A 23,200-nucleotide genomic window follows, 5' to 3' on the forward strand; every position below is an offset into this window, starting at 1 on the left:
TTATGTTGCTTATCTTACATCATCATCTTTTCCAGTTCGTGCACAAATCACATGGGGCAGATGAAGTAGAGTTCATCTGTTTTTGTCCTACTGGTTGAACCTGGATTCGAATTCGAGACTTTTGTGTTAGCAATCTAGCGCTGTACCTCTGGGCTACGCCATCCCCATTGCTTATCTTGAGTTGGATAAATTGTTGTAGTTTGTTTTCTAAAATTTTGTCACATGACCAAACAAACAGTAATGGCAGCTCCCCCTGCCCCATGACCAGTCTGCTAACTCTGGGTACATTATATAGAAACAAATGAAATAGAAATATCCCAAACTCACACACTCACAGGACAAGTATACAGGTAATTTGTTCCATGTGACCCTAGCTAGCAGATTAACTTTAATAAAAAAAAAAAAAGAGCTGTTTCTCAGGGAAGATAACTCTTATTGAATATAGGCCAAGTAGTTTGGTTATAAAGATTTTGGATTCATTTATCTTGCTCATAGGTATTTTTTTTCTTTCACTACCATAAGACTTTTTTTTTACCAAATATTTTCTTTATCTTCTATTAGAACTTGAACACTACTAGTGATCATATAGAGTGATAATTACATACCTTTGTAAGACATTCTTATCTCATGCTTATGATTTGTGTTAATTAGCCATTATTTTACTGTAAGAACACTATTTTCAACACTTGTAAATTGAGAAAAAATGAAGCAAAGATTTCTCTGAGCTGTTAGGTCCACACAAGAGCTTCATATAAAAAATCCCATTCAGCAAGTATTTGTGTTCCTTACAAGCCAGCAGTGTTAAAACATGTAAAACCTGACCGTCCATGGGCAAGTGAGGTAGAGTTCACTTGTAGCTGTGACCTCTGCATATGAAGTAATAGTGTGGTCAGTATTATGTCCCACGTCTTTATTAAATAATATGAGTTAGATACCCATAATAGTTGGGTTTAGAGTTTAACTCATGGACGTTCTACTGACTTGAACCTGGATTCGAACTTTACACTTTCGAGTTAGCAGCCTAGCGCTCTACTGCAGTTGCATATTAGAACTTCTCCATTCTCTTATTTGGGGGGGGGGGGGGGTGTCATGACTGATAACCTGAGTCTCAAGTAAGGGCATGAGTCTCCTTGACACAAAACATGCAATCTGCATTTTATTTGTGCTATGGTAATGTAATCTTCTTCTACATTTAATTTAAAAATTTAAAGTAATTTTCTTGTTACAAAAATATAAAATAATTTAAAATTGTTTAAGCTTCTAAGTTTGTTTATTTTTGTAAAAATTAATATTTCAGTAATTTCAACTAAAACTGTAGCCACTTTGTCATCAAATGCATTAATCAGAGATTTATAAAAAGGCACACCTCCTAATGTATGATAAAAAACCATGCATTTCTCAACACACTTATTTGTGGGGCTTACAGTAACAAGAATTTATAAGCAATTATCAGTGTCATTAACTTGAGATAATTTAATATAAAACAAGATGCAGATAATATCACAGCAGAAGTTAAGATAAAGCTAATCTTGTCATTTAGAGAAAATGTGTTAAAGAAGTAGTTCAAACATTAGATAGTTGATATCAACACATCCATCAGATCACTTCACTTATTACCAAATAGTGTGTTCATGTTACAACACTTGATAAACTTTTAGTTCATTCACTTGTGAAATTTTAGTATAGATGTTTTTCTATAGTATACAAATGACATAGTAATTGAAACTGGAGAGAACAGTATACCTTTTTATATAATGTTTTTGGACATCTCTTTATAAAAGTGATTAAAAAAAGTATCAATGTATTTGTTGGAAGAATTGTGTTTTCTGATATAAAAGGATTTCATATTTCAAAATTTGAAACTAAATTTGTGTTTATTTCAACATGGGGGAAGAGAAATCAACATCTAAAACCAAGCAAGAAGAACCAGAAAAGGATGATAAGAATGGCCAAAAAAGAAACTGGAGGAATTTGGTTGCATTTTGGATTTTTGGCCTGTGCAACAATTTTGCTTATGTGGTCATGTTGAGTGCAGCTCACGACATTTTGAAAGAAGATGAGAAAAGTTCTGGTCATAACATCACCACTGTACTCGTCAATAAAACACAAAATGAAACTGATCCTTCTTTTTTAGAATGTAACACTGTCAGCACTGGAGCTATTTTGTTGGCTGATATTTTGCCAACTCTTGTGGTCAAATTTACTTTTCCATTTTTCCTGGAGAAAATTCCGTACGGCATTAAAATTTCACTGGTGGCAGTTTTCGCGCTGAGTAGTTTTTTAATTGTTGCTCTGGCGCATGCCATGTGGCTTAGCATTCTGGGAGTCGTCTTTGCGAGTGTCAGTTCAGGTTTGGGTGAGATTGCGTTTCTTAGCCTGACCACTTTTTACAGCAGGAATGTTGTATCTCTGTGGTCGTCAGGGACGGGTGGAGCTGGGATATTCGGATCCCTGGTCTACGCAGGTTTCACCAGCGCTGGGTTGTCCCCCAGAGATTCTCTTCTGATCATGGTTGTCATCCCTGTTCTAATGATGGTGGCCTACCTTTTCATCTTGGACAAGCCCGAGGAAAAGGAACACAATTTAGAAATGAGTTTTAAAAAGTTGGGCTCGGTTTCGGACAATTCAGTGACAGGGCTTGAAGGCTCAACTGTCACGCTGTACAGGATGAATTCTAACGATGTTGTTATTGAACAGACAACGGAAATTACAAAGTACACGCTTACTTTAAAAGAAAAAGTCAGGCTTATCCCAACCCTGTTCAAGTACATGATACCTTTGACCTTGGTGTACTTTGGTGAGTACTTCATAAATCAAGGTCTACACGAGTTGTTGTACTTTAATGGACAATGGCTATCTAAAAGTGAGCAGTACAGGTGGTACCAGGTTGACTATCAAATTGGAGTTTTCATCTCGAGGTCTTCAGTTAATTTAATTCACATCAAAGCTCTTTGGGTTCTACCTGTTTTACAGTTTGTAAACCTGGCACTATTAACATGCCAGATTTTTTACAGATACATACCAAACATTTGGATAATTTTTGCCATTGTTCTGTGGGAAGGGCTACTGGGAGGGGCTGCCTATGTAAACACCTTCTATAAAATCACCAATGATGTATCAGCAGACAAGAAGGAATACTGCATCAGCATGGCTGCTATCTCAGACTCCATCGGCATAGCTCTAGCAGGAGCTGCAGCCATACCTAGCCACAATGCCATTTGTGGCCTCAATTTAAAAATGTGATTTTTGTAAACAAAATTTTAATGCAGGAATAATATATTGCATAATTTTTGTTTTTATCATCTTTTTATTTAATCAGTAAGCTTTTTAGATTGTTTCTTGGCAATATAAGCCAAATGAGTCGATTTAAAAAAAAAGTTAACTTATGTGCTTTATCAAATTAATGTCTCTGTCTTAAAATACAATTGTTAACTTATGTGCTTTATCAAATTAATGTCCCTGTCTTAAAATACAATTGTTTAATATAATTTTTTTTTATGATACATTTTTTAAAATAAATTGTAATTTCAACCAAAGCATTCAACTAAAGTCAATTTTTTTTCAATGTCAAAATAGAACACCAAACAAGCTAGTATATAATTAGTTAGAAAAATATAGTCACTCAAGGTTTGGTTTATACAATTTTTTATTAAATAATTTAATATAAAACAGATTTTTAAGCTTTAACAACAAGGCAGTTGTGTGCTTTACATTACAAGCTTAACAACTATGAAAAAAAAACCTTAAATAAAATCTGGACGGAATTTTTCAACATAGTTAATATCCTAACCAAATGTTCTTATATTCATAATAAATAACTTTTCTATGTAAAAAAACACAAGTAAATTATGTCTTAAATAGCAACAGTAGGAGATCTATAGTGGAGATTAAAAAAAACACAAAGTGGTAAAACATTCAATCCTGCTTTAAATAAAAGCAGATTAAAATCTATTTTTTATACTTAGGGTCATTTAATTGCTGCTGTCGCTTCTGTGTGTGATGGTTGTACAGGAACAATGTTTGAGTGATGAATGCATGTTCTTTAAGCAATGATGTAGCCATTTTGTTCAACATCCCTGGCTTTTCTCTCTGCCAGCTTTCTGTATCGTTCAAGCTCCTAAACAATATATTTTAAACAGACTATGTTAAACATCAGATAGCATTACTAGCGTGTAAGCTCCTAAACAATATATTTTAAACAGACTATGTTAAACATCAAATAGCATTACTAGTGTGTAAGCTTCTAAACAATATATTTTAAACAGACTATGTTAAACATCAAATAGCATTACTAGCGTTCAAGCTCCTAAGCAATATATTTTAAACAGACTATGTTAAACATCAAATAGCATTACTAGTGTGTAAGCTTCTAAACAATATATTTTAAACAGACTATGTTAAACATCAGATAGCATTACTAGTGTGTAAGCTCCTAAACAATATATTTTAAACAGACTATGTTAAACATCAGATAGCATTACTAGTGTGTACATTAAGTATGGGAGCAGGACATTACCCCCCCCCCCCCCCTTGCAAATTACCCCCCAGAGCAATTACTCCTCGCCCAGTTAGGGATGTCAGGTTAAGGGTTAGGGCTAGTTATAGGGTAATATGTTAGGGTTATATGTACGTTTAGAGTTGGGGGTTAGTATTGTTGTTGGGGTTAAGTATAGGTTTGTGTTTGGGGTTTGGGTCAAGGTTTTTCATCATAGGGGAGGGGGATTGATAGAATCGACAAGGGGTAATGTCCAAGACCCATCACTAATATAGTTATATGTGACAGGCAAATACATAATGAATTGCTTTGGTATTCAAAAAAAAATTCTGATTTTGCTTCATTATTACAAAAATAAAATGCATGAAGTACATTTAAATTTATTTGACTAAAAATCCCAACTGCAGCAATTTAATGTTGACCACAAAAGCAATGACAATCACATTTTTTACAGTATATTTGTATATTAAAGATGCTAATGAGGTTAAAAAGAAACTCACTTCATCCTTCTGTGTCCTGAGTGTGTCGATGTCAGGTTCAGCATACTGTGGATCTTTCCCTGGATCATCAATAGCTGCTGGATTGTTTACACTCTAAAAAGTTGAACAGTTTGGTGATTAGAAAAAAAGTTGGAACAAACTTTCAATGGCTTAAAATTTTTTATAAAACAATCCTGATTAAACAAAGCAGATAATATTTTAATAAGGCCTGAAGCTTTTGAAGTGGAGTGGATTTTTATTTTAGCCAGTTCATCATATTAACTGTAATTTCCCAAATTATTCTCTAATAGTAACAAACTATTTAAAAATAAAAACTGAACAATAATCAAATAGAGTATGTGTTGCTTACAGTTTGGGGGAATAATTTAGTAAAAGCATTTTTCCACAAACTTATCGTGTCTCTGAAAGTAAATACAAACATTAGAGTTAAAAGTAAATAATACATTTTATTCAATCAAAGTTCATCAAAGTTAATTTTTAAGTTTAAAAATGAGAATTTGAGTCCTTGGTAAACCAGTTCAAGCATAGCTTAAGTTGATAAAGACATTTGAAGTCCATAGATAACTGCATATTTTTGTTAGATAAAGTAGATAAGTACACATAAGTGAAACATGAAGTGACACTTATGCTCTTGGGGGTTGTAGTGAAGATAATATTGCAGTTATATATTTTTATCTAAAGTGTATAACTATCATGATAATGGTAACACTTCATTTCTAAAATATTCGTTTACAATTTTACCTTGAGAAGCCAGAAAATATTTAGGTTGATAAAGAGGCAAAGGTTCAAATAATTTATGAAAAATTCTGAACATTCAATCTCTGTAAAGTTTTATTAAATTAAATGCTATTATAAGCTGTTATACTTTTAGACAACAAGTTTTTATAATTCACAAAAAGCTGTTTGCAAACCGTTTAGTTAGTTCATCAGCCCCCCCCCCCCCTTCCCCCTGAAAACAACACTTTGTGTAATAAAATTTAAAAACACCTTAACCCCAATCATGGCAACATCTGGTTTTTTTAAATTAAATGTTATAGGCCCTACACATAATGCCTTGTTTTTAAACAGGTGAAAGTAAAACAAATTTGAACTAATTTCACATACTCTGGCTTATATTTTCCGATATCACTTTCTGACAAGGGAGGTGGACCTAGGGAATGAAAAGCATTTCAATAGTTAGAACAACTCATCTATACAACACTGGATTATAAAAGTTGGTAACTTCCTAAATTTTAAACATTTAAATAATATTGATATGGTGGCTATGTTATCAACACACTTTCAATATTGTTGTAAACATTATCACTAATCTTCTAGTAAAGTAATTTACAACCTATTTGTTTTTTAGTGTCTTGGCCTGGATATACAAAGATGGGTTTGTTGTGGTCCACCTGATTTGCTTTACTGGAAGAAAAGATAAATTCCTATATCAACTATATGTATTACTACAAAATATTTAGGAAGAATTTATAAATAAACTCTTTGGCTTAAATAAACATATTATACAGTTGTTGACAAAATGTCTGATGAAGAATTGATAACACCTTGAATATAGTGGAACTTTAAAAACAGTTTATATTTAAAATTCAGAAAATACTAACCTGAAATCTTTGTTAAAAAGACAATAAGTTAAAAGACTTTTGAGCTTTGTGACCAGCTGATCATGTTTGATACTAAAGAACTTGAAATAAAAAAATAATATAATTGATATGGGTTGGAAATTTTACATAAAGTAACAATGTAAAAAGATACACATCTAAGTTACTATGTTAAAATAAGTTTTACTTTTTAAAGGAAATAAAGCATAAAATATATATATATTTACATTTCAAATCATACTGTTTTTTTATTTGGTTATTTCTTAAAATAATTAAACAATAGCAGCGTTATAAAATAAATTACCTGAAGTGTAGCACCATACACATGTGCAACGTATCTTAAAGTTTTACAAATATTCTTTCTCTTTTCTGAATCAAAGTCCTAAAGAGAATAATTATAAGTTATATGCTAAAAATGTGCATCCTAGTAAATCATTATATTATCACTACAAAACTTGTGATTTATGAGAATCAATACAGAAAGGGCAGTAAGTAAATTTAGTAACAATTATATATAAACTCAAAACATCATTAACATGTTAATTTCTTTAGGTTTATCAATATTTTCTGTTTTAAAAATATTTTGATAGCATGATGGTGCTCTATCACACATTAACATTCACAAACAGAAATGATAAAATACAATTTATAAGACAGGTGTGCTGACCTGAAAAATGTCATACTTGCTCCCAATGATAACCAATGGCAACAGAAATGGCCTTAGTTCATCTTTGTCCTGAACATGGGTAAATAAAGAATACAAATGACATGGGGATTAAATGAAGTTTAAATTTAAAGACATTCTATCAAAATTAATATTTTATTCTCATTTCTGCATCAAACTAAAGTAGATCCTTTACAATTACTAGATTTAAATTTAAACTTTGTCATAAAAAATATAAAAAAATTCTAAGATAAAACGTTTGTGTGATTGTATGTAAAAACTCTAAAAACTAGTATCATATTCAGCCCAAAAGTCTTGAGTGCAGATCTTTGTCTGGACTTGTGTCTGCAGGACATCCCTGAGTCTGCCCGACTCTGATGGGCAGCTGGCTCACATTAGGGAAACTAAGGCATAATGCAGACCACACTATCCTACTTCATCTGCCTCATTTATCTCAAGCACAAACATAAAGGTGGCAGGGCATACAGCTGACAACACCATCCCTTCATACGCTGAGGTCAAAGAACATGAACTCTACTTCATCCACCACCAAGGATTGTTAGGGTAACTTTAGTATCGTAATTATTGATGATAGATAAAAACATAGGCAGTAAAAATAAAAGTCTAACCGGATGATCCTCGCCGACCCTCTCCATAGCTTTCTTCTTCAGCTTTTTTTCAATCTGAGGGTCAACAGCCTGAGCTTCTCTGATGGCCTCTTTCACCCTGGACTCGGCCGCCTTCAACAGAGTTTCCATGGTGGTCCACAGCTCAGCAGGAGCAGATAAGTCCAGCACTAAGATCAGAGTTGTGTTCCTGTCACAGCAAAGAGAGGGTTTATTACAATTACAGTATGAAAATTTCACAGGGAAAAAACGTATTTAGTTTAGGCAAACAAAAAAAAGGGAATTAACATTTTTAAAAATTTAAGTTGTTATTTTAGTTTTCCAATTACAAAACAGGGAAATATATAACTTATCTTTCCAAGATGCATTCAGAGCCTCAAAATGATTTATAATTCTATTTTTACATATGTTCTAAATTGGGTAGTTAGTGCTTGAAAAAGAAATATGTAAACACAGTCAACAAAACTGAGAAGACTATAAAAAACAAACAGACAACCAGTATGAAGGGAATAAACTGCTGTGGTTACTGATCTTGAGTATGATATGTAGACTATGAGCCACTGGAACAATATTTGCCATGATAAACTATATTGTACCTTAGTGTATATTTACCTGCTTGGAATTAATATTTAGGATAAATGAAAAAATATGACATTAAAAAAAAAAACAAGCTTTTCACTCACAAAAGTATATTTGGATTGATTGGAATGTCTATAAGTTTTGTCAGCCAAGTTCCACCGCCAAGTTCCCAAATGTGACCAACATCTTTTGCCTACAAGTAATAAACCAGGAATCAATGTCATAAAGGAAACAAGTGCTGTTAATGGTAAACTTTTTTTTAAAAACCAAAAGAATCTTACAATTGTGACACCTTTAGGTTTTTTGGCATGTGTGTACTCAAGTGCCACAGTAGGCTTTGGTGGCTCATCTCTGTGTACAAATAAAATAAACATTTCTTAAACTTTAGATTTTTAAACTGAGCTATAGAATGTAGTATATGAGAATAAATATTTAAAAGAAATGGTAAACGCAAAAAAAAAGTATCTGTATCACAACTTAACTAACTATTCACTTCTTTGTAATTAGTTTTGTGTCTCCTCATAGTAATGTGGAGATATCTGTTGACATTCGTTATAAAATAGTTTTTAAAATATAGGCCTCTAAGCGAATCAGTGAATCTAAACTACACCCTAAATAGCAACTGGGCTTAAATTAGATAAGCTATGAAAATATAAAGGTGGTTATTATTTTTAAAACCTGTAAAGCATGTATGTGATTTACCTGTCAGCATATCGCAGCAAAATTGATGTCTTTCCCTGCATATACAAAAAATATTAATTAAGTAAAACTGACGAAATATATTTAAGATACGGTAAATATGATGTGCCACCTTGTCAATCAATTTCAATAGTCACATGATGGTGTGCCCAACGAAACATATCCACCCTTTAATACTTTATCTATGGTTTTAATACAATATCTCAGGTTAGTAAAATATATCTAAAATATTCAAACAACAAGAACCTCAAAATTAACTTACTGAATTTTTACTGCCAACAAGAATCACTGTTGACTCTTCAGATTCAGATAACGAGTTTTCATTTCCTGAAAAAATAATATAACGTGTGTGATAATAAAAATGAGAAATTAGTCTAGCCTGAATACAGTTGAAGCTTAACTAATTGAACTTTTAAAGTGTGTCTATGCCACTTAGTGTGTCTAGTCTAACTATATAACTATATAAGAAATGTAGCTATAGAATAAAATGGAATCTAACAGAGCAAAGCATACCACAAATGTCACAGTTTAACAAATAACAAAACAGACAAACTACTAGTAATTTAACTAGAAGCATAAACTTGAGAAAAGTATTTCTTAGGTTTAGAACTTTGTTTCTAGACTTGTTCTGGCCATGTGAATCTCTACTAATAATATTGCCCATCTAGATTTTTTTAGATCTAGTATTTTTGTGGGTCTGGTTAGAAAACTTTGCTATGTGAGAATAAGATTTAAAATTAATGTCACTCAACATATTTATAATTATTGAGAACATACTACATAGATACTAGGATTAGGCCTTCACCCTACTCTGCACCCACTTTTAGTAGGATTTAATTTAATAATTAAAGTAAAGTCATGATTGTAATCAGTATAAATTTTATAGGCCAGATTCTAGATTAAATAATTTAGCCGAAGTTCTCAAATTTTTTATTAGTATATAACTTAATATTAGCAATAGGCATTAGTTTTTAGTACATTTTTTAAGGCTTGCTTTAAAAAAAAATTGGTAATCTATCGTTTCAGGTACATAAAATCTCCCGCGACTAGTAATGTGAAAAACAGGTGACTCCTTAAATCTTAATAATTATTTCACAATTTGAGGAGGATCTATGTTTTGAAAAATACAAAAATGTTTCCTTGTTTCATTTATGTACCTGTTTGTAAACAATTGGATTAAAACTTTTCAGTAATAAATGAAGACTAGCGATGTTTCCAGCAGATGCAACCATGCTCATTTACATTATTTATTTATTTTTTTAAACTTATAGCGCTAGATTCAGGGGAAGCCACTCTATCTTACAAATGGCTGCTGTTTATATAGCAAATCTTGGTCGCAAACACTGCTGTTAATAGTTACTTTCTGGTCTATATGAATATTGATGTATATAATATATTTTATTTAGCCATTGATTTAGGTTTAGTATTCATTTAGGCCTATCTGTAGTATTTGACACAAATATATTACCATTTACTTCTATTAAAGCCTTGGCAACGAGGTAACTTTTTCGGACATTACTAGCCGCGGGCGATTTTACGTACCTAAAACGATAATATTAATTTACTGTACATTTACTAATGGACACCAGCGAGAAAAGTCTCAAAGGTATTTGAGAGGTGTATAAATTCATTAAAAAATCATGCACAGCGTATTTACAATTAATATGGTTATAAAATCCTGCCTGTCTGGTTTTTTTCGGACTTTACTAAAGATTGGATGTATTTGATGTTTATAATATTTTCGGTAACTAAATAAAAATTAAAAAAAAAGCAAAAACAATTTGGTTTTCACGTGTAATGGCGACATAAACATGGCATCCTGCTATTGGATAGGCTGCCATAGATTTTATTGTACACATTGTAAGCTAAAAGAAAACTAGGTAATGGGGTTTTAAATTTGCATTGTTATTTAAAAACTTGATCTGCAAAGTTTTGTAAACAAATAGTTATCGATCACTAAGTTACTGTACATCCAATCAATATTTGTCTTACGAAAGTGAAACATCCGGTTATAACTTAGGCTTGATGAAAATAAATAGAAATGTAGCCTTAAACTCAACAAATTATTTTCAAGTTCTCTGGATTTGCAACTTTTATAGCATTTATTCTAAGAATATAAAATTTCTAAATTAATTTTAGGCTTAAGTTTTTATTTTTTATTTTTTTTAAGGTCTAAATCTAAAAAAACACGTTTTTATTCCATGACAACAACATTATGGAAGGAATCTCGTCAACTCGCTCGCCTCCATTCACCACAAAAAATTCACCTTTGCTACGACTTGCTTGCTCGATAGCAATATCCCAGAGCGAACGGTCCATTAAAAATACTAGATAGATCTGTCTTCTAAGTCTATATATTTGTCTTCGTTAGTCGTTTTGTTTTTAAAACTATTAAGAATCTCTTAAATTTGTTTTATCTAGCCTAAGTAAAAACAGTTCAATGAGTTGTCACATCTGTAGGCAATGTAAACAACAATCCGGATATGGAATAGATAACAGCACCGCAGTTTTCATTTTGTTTTTTATTAGATCTAGATTAAATCAGATTCATAAAAAAATAAACAAAAACAATTAATCACGTTATTTGAAAAATTAAGATAATTAAAACAATATAATTTATCAGTTAAAATAGTCGAACTAAAATAGTTCAGTGTCATTTTTAACTGCTTGATACAGTCAAGGCACAGCAGTAACCATCATGGCTGTGTTAGGAAGATTCCTTGGAGACGAAGTGGTCGATCTTTACAAGAAAGCTAAATATTTATCAGATGAAGAATCAAAGAATGACCCAGAAGAGGAACCATATAGGTCAAAATACAAAGCTAGGGAAATATATAAAGAAATCTGCAATAAGGTGAAAGATAAATTGAATGATGTTCCTGCAGAGGGAGTAGATCACAAAAGTTTGCTCACACTTTCGATTTGTATAGAACAAGCAATAGGTCTAAATTATATGGACACTGAAGAATTAGCAGAAGGCGAAGATTACCTAATGTCATGTTTAAAACGCATTACAGAGCATGAATTAAATGATGCTGTTAGTCTTCATATCAATATTTTAAATTATTTGGGTATTTTATGGAGTGAAAGGCGAGATCTGGAAAAGTCATTAGAATATTTAGTACTTGCAGAAAGTCTTTATGAAAGTTACAAAAAAAATATAGGGGATGCTCCTTTGGCATTTATAGAGCTTCTTGAACAGTACGAAGGAGATGAGAGTGAAAGAGCTCGCCAAAGGTGTCAAGCTTTTGAAAGCATTCACACACATACTCTGTACTACCTAGCCCAAGTGTATGCAAAATTGGAGAAAAATTCCCTGTCTGCTAAATACTGTCACCTGACTCTGCAAAGACAGCTTCAAAGTGGTGATTTTAACCCTGTTGATTGGGGACTAAACGCAGCGACCCTGTCGCAGTATTATTTGTCAAATGAAAAGTTTACTGAAGCAAGACACTGTTTAGCTAGTGGTACATTAATATTTGAAAGTTCTAAGAAAAATCCAGAAGAACTTTCAGAACAAGAGTTGGAGCTTCAATGCCAAAGAGAAGCAGATATTGAACGATGCTGGATAAAATATGGACTGGGTATTTTAGAAAGTTCAAGAGATAAAATGATGAGTGAAATTGAAGATCGTGATGATGCAGAAGAAGGACCATCAGGCACTTCAAAACCATGTGACCATAATGCTGACAAAAAAACAGAAAATTCTGATGTTAATGGAAATGCATCTGGATCTTGGTCTGACAAAATTTTTCAAGAGTTTCAGCTGGAGCTCACTGCGTACGAGGAACGTGTGACCGACAAATTTGTAAGGACATTTGATGAAGCGAGGAAAATATTTTTATTTGTAGTTGACAAAATAAAGAATGCTAAGGCGTTTTACTCTTTAGACTCGCACGCAAGTGATGCTGTAGAGATTACTCAAGACCACAGTCGCGCGTTCAAGCTCTTAGCCTTCTTTGAACTTGACATGAGCAGACAGTGCAGAATGCACAAGCGAAGAATTGACATGCTTTCAGATTTGCTGAAAGAACTGAACCCCCAGCATTATCTGTTAGTGTGCCGGCAGCTCATGTTTGAGATGGCAGAAACCTTCAGTGAAATGGTGGATTTGAAAGTGACTCAAATTGAAATGGAAAGGACCAGAGCTACAGCCTACAGTACCAGTAAAATCAATAAACTTGTGCAGCAAAGTATTGATAAGTACCAAGCATACATCGATTCATTAAAAGGTGGGAAACCAGAGTTACCTTCAGAGTTTCCTGAGGGTGATGTGCGCCCCGCACTGGTTGCATTCTTCTGCATGGGGAGGTTGTACTCCAAGTTTCTGGAGCCTGACACATCACAGAGGCTTTCATGTTTGGCGAAAAGCTTGGAGTGTTACAGCTTTGTTAAAACTTACTGTGAGACAAACCCTTCAGCTCAGGATCTTGTCACTAGTGAGCTAAATATTTGTCGGGAAATGGTGACTCTTCTTCCTTTAAAAATGCGTAAAATTGAAGAGCAGAATGGAATGTGAAATCAACTTATAGAGAACTTTTAAAACTTATTCTTTGAAGAGATTGTTGTATGATCTATGAACTCAAAAAAACTGAAGCTGCTGTTCAAAACAACTTATCGCTAATTTCTTTTGAATTTTAAAAAACAAAATGACTGAAAGTAAATGTTTAGTCTTACCCTAAAAAAAAAACAGCTGCTGTCTGCAAGATGACTATCAAGGCTATTTTTTTTTTGTTTCAAGTTAGTGATAACTTAAATTGTAAATGATAGTTTCTGATAAAATTATTAAAATAAGAGAACTTTGGTTAAAAAAGTAAATTCATAAAATTACAAAGCCATAATTTCTGTTACTTGTGTGAAAGTACTCTGCTCCTAGCTTTACTTGATGAGATTTACAATTTGCATTTTCCACAAACCTTTTCCTAAAAATGAATATAACTTTCTCGTAATTTAAAAACCCACTGTCATAATTTTAAGTTAAAAGTAGCAAAGTATGTGTGTTCTATACTGTGATGAAAAAATGAGGATCTATGAACTCAAAAAAACTGAAGCTGCTGTTCAAAACAACTTATCGCTAATTTCTTTTGAATTTTAAAAAACAAAATGACTGAAAGTAAATGTTTAGTCTTACCCTAAAAAAAAAACAGCTGCTGTCTGCAAGATGACTATCAAGGCTATTTTTTTTTTGTTTCAAGTTAGTGATAACTTAAATTGTAAATGATAGTTTCTGATAAAATTATTAAAATAAGAGAACTTTGGTTAAAAAAGTAAATTCATAAAATTACAAAGCCATAATTTCTGTTACTTGTGTGAAAGTACTCTGCTCCTAGCTTTACTTGATGAGATTTACAATTTGCATTTTCCACAAACCTTTTCCTAAAAATGAATATAACTTTCTCGTAATTTAAAAACCCACTGTCATAATTTTAAGTTAAAAGTAGCAAAGTATGTGTGTTCTATACTGTGATGAAAAAATGAGGATAATTAATTTGATTTACTTTTGACGAGTTATGTTTTATACAAGATGTTTATATTTACCGCAGTGTATGATTACTTTTATAGATAAAATTTATGAAAACTAGTATTATTATTTAACTAAGCCCTTTGTCCTTTGCTCTATTGTTTGCATGGCCTCTTATTCCTGTAAATAAGTTCACAATCTTCCTATAAACTTGAAATGTGGTGTTTCTGTCTGTCTTTGAAAAACTATACATTAGTTGTTAATGACATTTTTACGTAAATAAACAAGTTTAAAATGACTCATTTACTATTGAACTAGTCTTTTTCAAAACTGTTGTAGAATTGTATTAGTAATAAAAAAGTTGGAATAAGTGAGGTCTAAGATCACTCATTTTGTGTTTGTTTCCTTTTATTATTATTCTATGGTTAAATAACCTACTTGATGCTATCTATGTAAGAGAAATAATGTTTAACAATTGCAAATAAAAAAAAACAAACTCCAACTGAACTCAATTCTAGGTGAAAATGGTTTACTGATAGATTTAGAGAATGAATGTACAAGTAAAATATACATTTGTAAAGATCAGAAAGATCCTCTATACAGCTACTGTATATACACAGCAAACTTTCATACAAACTTCAGGTTTTATAATCCAAAAGTAAAAAAATTAAAATAAAAGTGGTCTCTTTTGTGACCTTGACTTGAACTACAAATCTTTTTACCTAATTTGTTGGCTGCAGCATGAATGAATTGATCACAAAACAAATTTTTTTTACTTTCCTAGACGTTTTAAATAATGATTAAACTTCACACATTTTTAATTAATACAACATAGTTGCTAATTTAAAAAAATAAAAATCAATTAAATGATTTCTAATTAATTTTTTTTTGTTCAGTAAAATGGGGATCAAACACACAAATGCAGACACAGCAAGAAAAACCTTAAAATATCTTTCAAATACAAAAATAAAGGAAAATGGAACTAGCATTTGTACTGAATGAGGTATTATGTTCACAAGATTCAATGCATTTATAAATCAAAACATGTTTCCATACAAACACAATATACATTAAATATTCACACACTGATATACAACTTAACATAATATTGCAATTCAGAATTTTGCTGTTGTAATTTATAACAATTTTTTTCCCCATTTTCTTAATTGAAGAGCTGACTTGAATATTTACACAGTACCCAGGGAGTACCTATTAAATGCACAATACAAACATGTGACTAGTGCTTGATATATATATTCATTAACAACATAAAAGATTCACACTGATCATGCATAGAGAGACAAGATAACACAACTGAAATTATTGACAGAACTGGACATGTTTAAACAAAAATAAACCAGAGCATGTATTTTCTATAAGTTGAAACTTATTGTACACTTTATTGCAGATTAGAGATGGCTCTATATACGGCATAGCAAATCGAGTTAACCACAACAGCAAAATAACTTGCGATGCTGGTTATATGTAGAAATTCTTACAAACTTTTTCCATTATTGGAGTACGATTGAATAATAAAATCAACAGAAATTATGGTCATGAAATGGGGGAAAAGCTGTAGATAACCCGACACTGGTTTAATTTTATTGTTTAAATCATTTTTTAATTTACATGCATCTTATTATAGTAATATTAATGTGAAATGTTTATAAGATTTCTTCAGTCAATAAAAATATTTAAGGCTGTCTCATTCTAAACAGGTATGAAGAATATATTGTCTTTACATATTAACATGTGGAGATTTTAATTTTTTCATGCAAAAATAAACTATCCATGAGCTCATCCTACTGCAAAAATATACCAGTTTGTTTTTTATGGCTATCGTACATTTTCTTACAGACAGGAAAACATTGTGTCAGAACAAAAAAAAATTAATTGGAAAAGCTGTTTTTCTCAAACAGTACAAAGAGAGGTGTATAATGGACAAGGTTTATCTAACTGGGCAAGTTGGAAGCAAGCACTGTTCATAGAATACTTATGTAAAAAGAAAAGTGTTTCAATTTAGTTATATTAGATACAAACTAAAGAATAGAAATCAGAGCTTAAACCTACACAAAGATCTAAATGACCATTTTAAAAATAAAATAGGACATTTTTTTTTGCATTCAGGAACAAAAATATTTTCCAGATGGAAATTATAAATTTTTAGGATTTATTATTGTAACCATAAACCTAATACACAATTTTAAGAAGTCAAAATATTCTGTGCAAAAATAAGATTTTTCTGGAACAAAGAAAAAGTTAGTCCTCTGTCTACAGTTGAAAATCACAAATCGCTAAGAGAAAGAACTGTATTATAAATATAGAGTGACATGGTTTTTACGGGAAATTAAATCTGTGTGTATAACTAGTTCATTATTTGGATTCTATATGGTTGGTATTCAACAACATTGACATCAAATTAAGATTTCTGTGCTAGGCCATGTTGCTTGTGGTCTGATAAATGAATGTTCTTAAAATTATATGAGTAATATTTATGTGCTGTCATTCTTTATACTTATCAAGAATTAAATGAAGACTGCATCCCATTCAATTTTAACATTATAATTACCTTTGTCATGAACAAGTATTGTAAATTTTAATTTAATTTTAAAGAGCATTTTATTTTGTCTTGGAAAAAAATAAATAATTAAAAATATATCTTTGGTGCTTTTGTGTTAAGCAGTAGAAAGAAAAACAATAATGCTAGCAGATTTCTGAATTGTAAAACAAATTTTTCAACTAAAGCAGAGAAAAAAAAAATCAGCAGTCAAGAAAAAAAAAAAGAAGTGTAAAAAAAAATAATTGAAAGATCTGCGACATACCACAACCTGGAAACATTGTCACGTTTAAATCCACGCTAAGAATTTAATCAACCTAATTACACCAGGACTAAAGGTAATGGTTAAAGAAAGACTAATAAAGAGATTCCATTTAACTTAGTACCTTAGTTCCTGCCACAACATACAATTGTTTTAACATTGCAAGGTGCCTCAAATTAAAGTATTATAAATTGAAAAATAAACCTTTTTTTCTCTGTACAAAAACAAAGTATAAAAAAGAAATGAGCTAATTGAATCAACAATTAGCCCACTTACAGCACAAGTCTGTGTTGTAAGTCACAATATCAAAGAAAGAACATTGACAATATTTAATAAACTCAGCAGTCAGTTTTTTTTTATCGACATGTTTTTGTCACTCAGACAATCACAACAGTGTAACAGTAAAAAAAAAAACCAAACCAGAGAAAAATAAAACGTGTGAAAAAAGTTAACAACAATGTGAACTGCATTGCTGCCTAGATGCTAAGGATAAATAACCATGTCAAGATGCATAAGATTGGTTTCACTACAACCAATCAACAACCTTGTTTTTTTAATTAAATTTACTACAACCAATCAACAACCTTGTTTTATAAATTCACTACAACCAAGTAACAACCTTGTCTCATTGAAAATAATTCATGACTGGCAATATAAAAGGCTAGATACAATACAAATCTAATTCAGCAAATAAAATTATTTCATACCTTGTTCACATCACAAACATTTCATTAATATAAATATATTATTTAAATCAATAATTTATTTTAAGGAAAATTAAAAGTAAACTAGATTTATTTTACATAGAAGTTACAACCACTTTGTGTCAACTTTATTTTGTTTATCAACTATTTTTTAATAGCTTATCTGTAACAATAACATTTTAACAGCAGATTATATTCAGGAAACTTTCTTATAAATTACATTGTGTATTTTGATCTTATCCTAACAATAACTTAAATAAAAATTAAAAAAAAAAAGTTATAAATGAATGAATTTAGTATGTAGTTTAAGTCTATACAATGCATTACACAAATATCTATAAGAATGAGCCTAAGGATAATCAATACATTTTACTATAATAAATACCAAACTCAGAACCTTTTTTTCAAGGAACTGAAATAACACAATGCCTAAGGCCACGTCTTGATACAAGGGTACAAAGATGTTTATAGTATACACCTGAAGATAGGTTAAATCTGTTCATGCCAATTAAGCTTTTGTTTCTGGCAATATCTTAAGATAGGTATAGTTTGTTTATGCCAATAAAGCTCCATATACTGGCAGTATCTTAAGATAGGTATAGTTTGTTTATGCCAATAAAACTCCATATACTGGCAACATCTCAAGTATAGTTTGTTTATGCCAATAAAACTCCATATACTGGCAATATCTTAAGATAGGTATAGTTTGTTTATGCCAATAAAACTCCTTTACTGACAATATCTCAAGATAGGTATAGTTTGTTTATGCCAATAAAGCTCCATATACTGGCAATATCTTAAGATAGGTATAGTTTGTTTATGCCAATAAAGCTCCATATACTGGCAATATCTTAAGATAAGTATAGTTTGTTCATGCCAATAAAACTCCATATACTGGCAACATCGCCAATAAAGCTCCATATACTGGCAACATCTCAAGTATAGTTTATTGACACATTCAAAGATAGGTTTTGTTCACTGGCGATCTATCGTGTTGAAGAACCACTCTGTGAACCGGCGCAGCTGCGTGGCGGCTGTCTGAGATTCTTCCTGCAGCCTGACGTTGTCTGCCCTCAGGTCCTGGATTTCTAGCTCCAGCTCGGCTTTTTCGTGGCGGGTCTAGGGGGAAGAAAGTTTGAGAAGAAAACTATGTGATGAGGAGTAAAAATACAGAGCTCGTCAACTCAGACCATAAGCTTCAAAGAAAGAATTTTTTTTCTTTCTTTGAAGCAGTTAATTTTATTTTTAAGCACTAGCTATTGATTTTGCAGTATTATTGATCTGAATTAGAAAAAAAAACTTGTTTGATTTAAAGATTATGAATTTTTTATTTAAAATTCTGCAGTATGAAAATGTATTGACCTTACAAAAATAGATTTTGGTAACTTTAGATTGAATAAAAATAATAAAAAGTTAAAAATAAAACTGAATTTTAAAATTACACTAAAAGGTAATGAGTAAAATAAAAAAAATATGCTTTATTCGTTTTAGTAAAGCAAAACTAGCTTTGTTAGTTAAAGTAAAAATAATCCATGGCAGAAATACCAAAGTGTTTTGATTAAAGAACATGGGTTGATCAAAAGTATAAGACAGAGTAATGAGAGAAAAAATTATAAATAAATATCCTGTACCTAACAACACCACACAAAAAAAAACACTACCCAGGATAAAACTGAAATGCACAATCCAAGTAAAATGTAAACAGCAGAATAGAAAACTGCTGCTCTTAATTGACAAATATTAACCTTTGTTTAGTTACAGGTTTTTAGTACTAAAACAAGGTACAAAAACATTTTCAAGTAATTAGAAATTGCATGAAAAAAAAAAAAACCAATATCAGTTGTTATAAAGAGAATTTTAATCCAGCAAATTTCTTCATTTGTAGAAAGAACATTTTCTCTTGATAAAAAGTCCATATGGCTCTTTATTCCCAGAAAGAGCATCATCAAATGGCTCTACCATAAAAACTGTTGAGTTAAATTAATAAGCCAGACCAAACACCTGCCCCGAAGAGTAAAAAAGCTGAACTAATCACAAATTCAATATTAAAAAAAGCTGAGATAGTAAAAGAAAAAAACCAAAGTTTTGATTGAAAATAAAAAAAGGGTGAAAAATGTGGCCTATGTTCCAGCGTGGGTAAATAAAAAAAAGCGAGTACTTATGAACCCGTTTACCTCTCACCTTATCCAGCTCCTGGGACAACTTGTTGACCCGCTGCTCCAGCTCCAGGATACGCTGCTGTGGGTTGGTCACACCTGACACATACGAGCTGCTCATGCTGGACAAACATAGAGTACTCACATTAGCATGGGGGGATATGGTGGGTTGGGGTGGGATATGGTGGGTTGCGGGAGGGGGGAGCTGCTCATGCTAGAAAAACATAAAGTATGTAAATTAACATGAGGGGATATGGTGGGTTGGGGGGGGGATTATGGTAAGGTGGGGGGGGGGAAGCTTCTCATGCTAGAAAAACATAGAGTACATACATTAACATGAGGGGATATGGTGGGTTGGGGGGGGTATTATGGGGAGGATATGATATTGAGGAGGGAGGAGCTGCTCATGCTAGACACAGAGAAGTCACTTTAGCATGGGGGACTTGGTGAGTTTTGGGGATGTTGTGGAGGGGTGGGGGGATATTGTGGGAATGGGGGGGATATTGTGGGAAGGGATGGATATTGTGGAGGGGTGGGGGGATATTGTGGGAAGGGGGATATTGTGGAGGGGAATGATGGGTATGGAGGTTCATTATAAAAGAGATTAATGAAGTCAGGTACCCAACATAGCTAGGTAGACTCAGGGCATAAATGCAACACAGGAAAAGGTGACTCGGGTAACCTCCTCATATTCAGGGTTCGTACTGCTTTTTGAAAATGAAATTCCAGACTTTTTCCAGACATTTTCCAGACTTTTTTGGAAAAATTCCAGACTTTAGACAGATAATGTGTTAGCGAATAATTTTTTAAAATGATGCACTATTTGTACTGTCATTATAATTACTTATACTAAATTGACATTTATTTTAGGCTATATTCACAGTGAACTTTCTCTAGCCAAATTGACAAAAAAACATTTTTTCTAAGTTTGCCTACTCCACCCTACCTAAAATTTTAACAATTAAAATAATTGATTAAAATGATGCAACTATTTTGTTTCCAACATTAGACTTATGTAATCTGTTCCTGATCTAATTGCTTATGTTTTCAATTAAACTATCATTAAAATGGTATTGCATAATAGTGAGAGTTAATTACTATAAAGAATAATAATGTAATGTATTAATTTAGGTCTGCTCTTGTTAAGTAGCCTAAATAAATATAGGTTACTTGTAAAAAAAAATGTAGAGCAAAAAAAAAAAAAAATCATTCACTGTTTGTGCTTATAGTAATAGCTGAGAAACGGGTCTGCAATTTAAAAAAAAAAAAGTTGCCGGTATCCTTCTTCCCCCCCCCCCCCCACATACACGACACGGTGAAGGGGTCACTGTGAGGTCATAGTAGTCTAGACTTCAGTATGCCTGTTTAATACGTCATAACAGGAACTGTGCTGTGACTTATACCCCCTCCCCCACCTTACTTACCAAGCGGTACCAACTACGCACTTGGGGTCACGGTGAGTTCACACAAAGGACCGATGTTACAAGGAGGGGCGGGGTAGTCTAACTTTAATCGTCAGCATTTGCAAAGATTTCAAAAAACAGTTTAATGGAAGGTGAATTAAAATTAAAGGGGTCATCCATTTATGACGTACACATGGAGGGGGGAAGGGGTCAGAAGATTTTGTGATTACATTCTAAAACAAACATAAAACTTGTATCTTGTGAGTAGAAAGTAAAATTAAGACGACTGTGTTAGTGTTTTAAAAACCATCACAGCATGTAAACAAAACACGGTATTTATATCTGCCCTAACATTATTATAAAACCCTCCTCCCGACTTTCCGGAGTGTGACGTCATTTATGGTCGACTCCTTAATAAAAAATAGTACCTCTTGGTTAAGCTGAAGCAAACAGAATTACAGGTATGAACCCAAGGAGGCCTTGCGACTTATTAATCTTATAAATGCTAATATTAATCCAAAGTAAGTGAACGCGTGTGGACAGAGGGCGGGGAGGGGGGGGGGGAGTGGGGAAAGGGGGGGGGGGGGTCTAAAATCCAAAAAATTGTTGTAATTCATAAATGGATGACGCCTTACAGACTGATACATTATATCTAAACTACCACTCACACATCTCTCCCATAACTTTTGTTATGACTGCCTGCATGCAAACTCAAACGATGAAAAAATAGCGGGTAAAATCGAGAGCCTAACAATTCTGACGGCGATCATTCTTTCATTAAATGACAATTGTAAGTACTTGCAACACATTCACACGGTCAGTCGTGCCACAAAATATCTCTTCCCTCCCTTCCCCTCTTCTCCCAATGAGCATTTTTTCTGCGAACCAGCGAAAAAACGTCACAACACAGTGTAACCCGCGCGAAAGCGCGGGAAAAAAATTGGAGTAAATTCACTTTAAAATAGCAATTTTTAAAGTTGGAAAATATGGACTACGAAGTTTTGTTTCTAAAACTAGATTCCAGACTTTTTCCAGACTTTTAAAAAATCCTGCCCAAAAACTAGCGATTTTCCAGACTTTTTTAAGTCTTAAATTCACTTTTCGAAATTCAAGACTTTTTCCAGACTTTCCAGACTGCGTACGAACCCTGCATATTACACACAGCGCTGGAAGTTTCCTGCAAAAACCCACCTTGAAGGTGATGTTGAGAGACCCATCTGCGGAGAGGGTGGGCGTGGCGGGGGGTGGTCCTCCTGTAGATCAATCTCCTCCCCGTGATGGTGGCCTCCAACGTCCCTCTCACTCCCTAGTGACTTCTGGCCATGCTTGGGTCTTGAGTCAGTCTCTGGAGAAATTTTTTAAACTAACATTATAAATATATTCCAGTTAGTAGTTCAACTTCTGGACTAGCAAGTTAACATAAATTAATAATTACAAAAGCTATCCTCTGACAGGATCTACTACTAGTAAGTAAAAAGATAAATCTTAAAGGTAAA

General features: G+C 32.5%; 4 protein-coding genes across 6 annotated transcripts in view; 2 read left to right on the forward strand and 2 right to left on the reverse strand.

Moving 5' to 3' along the window:
* The first annotated feature begins 1,270 nt into the window (after window positions 1-1,270).
* Window positions 1,271-3,449, forward strand: LOC131944061 (battenin-like). Its single transcript, XM_059304521.1, has one exon. It carries the CDS (start codon window positions 1,885-1,887, stop codon window positions 3,241-3,243), a length of 1,359 nt encoding a protein of 452 aa, XP_059160504.1. The 5' UTR covers window positions 1,271-1,884; the 3' UTR covers window positions 3,244-3,449.
* Window positions 3,450-3,678: 229 nt separating this feature from the next.
* LOC131944082 (cytoplasmic dynein 2 light intermediate chain 1) lies at window positions 3,679-11,636 on the reverse strand. The gene is made up of 14 exons (XM_059304587.1): window positions 11,429-11,636; window positions 9,424-9,488; window positions 9,165-9,199; window positions 8,744-8,813; window positions 8,567-8,655; window positions 7,887-8,073; window positions 7,261-7,329; window positions 6,898-6,975; window positions 6,597-6,676; window positions 6,329-6,399; window positions 6,100-6,145; window positions 5,345-5,396; window positions 4,996-5,088; window positions 3,679-4,117 (listed from the first exon to the last, which is right to left on the reverse strand). Exons 1-14 carry the CDS (start codon window positions 11,478-11,480, stop codon window positions 4,043-4,045), a joined length of 1,062 nt encoding a protein of 353 aa, XP_059160570.1. The 5' UTR covers window positions 11,481-11,636; the 3' UTR covers window positions 3,679-4,042.
* A 208-nt stretch (window positions 11,637-11,844) lies between these two features.
* On the forward strand, window positions 11,845-15,067 carry LOC131944060 (KIF-binding protein-like). Its single transcript, XM_059304519.1, has one exon. The coding sequence runs from the start codon at window positions 11,860-11,862 to the stop codon at window positions 13,678-13,680; it is 1,821 nt and encodes a 606-aa protein (XP_059160502.1). The 5' UTR covers window positions 11,845-11,859; the 3' UTR covers window positions 13,681-15,067.
* Window positions 15,068-15,140: 73 nt separating this feature from the next.
* The window catches only part of LOC131944059 (signal-induced proliferation-associated 1-like protein 2), a 40,502-nt gene continuing 32,442 nt past the window's right edge, over window positions 15,141-23,200 (reverse strand). For 2 of the 3 annotated variants that reach the window (XM_059304518.1, XM_059304516.1), the window contains 3 exons: window positions 22,896-23,049; window positions 20,320-20,423; window positions 15,141-19,264 (listed from right to left, as the gene is read on the reverse strand). In XM_059304518.1, the coding sequence (XP_059160501.1) occupies window positions 19,104-19,264; window positions 20,320-20,423; window positions 22,896-23,049 (419 nt within the window). In that variant the 3' untranslated portion in view covers window positions 15,141-19,103. The remainder of the gene's footprint in view (window positions 19,265-20,319; window positions 20,424-22,895; window positions 23,050-23,200) is intronic. The other variant, XM_059304517.1, reaches the window with a different exon arrangement.

Source organism: Physella acuta, unplaced genomic scaffold (genome assembly GCF_028476545.2).
Source record: "Physella acuta isolate Inbredline_101_S28 unplaced genomic scaffold, ASM2847654v3 ptg000480l, whole genome shotgun sequence".
Classification (NCBI taxonomy): domain Eukaryota; kingdom Metazoa; phylum Mollusca; class Gastropoda; family Physidae; genus Physella; species Physella acuta.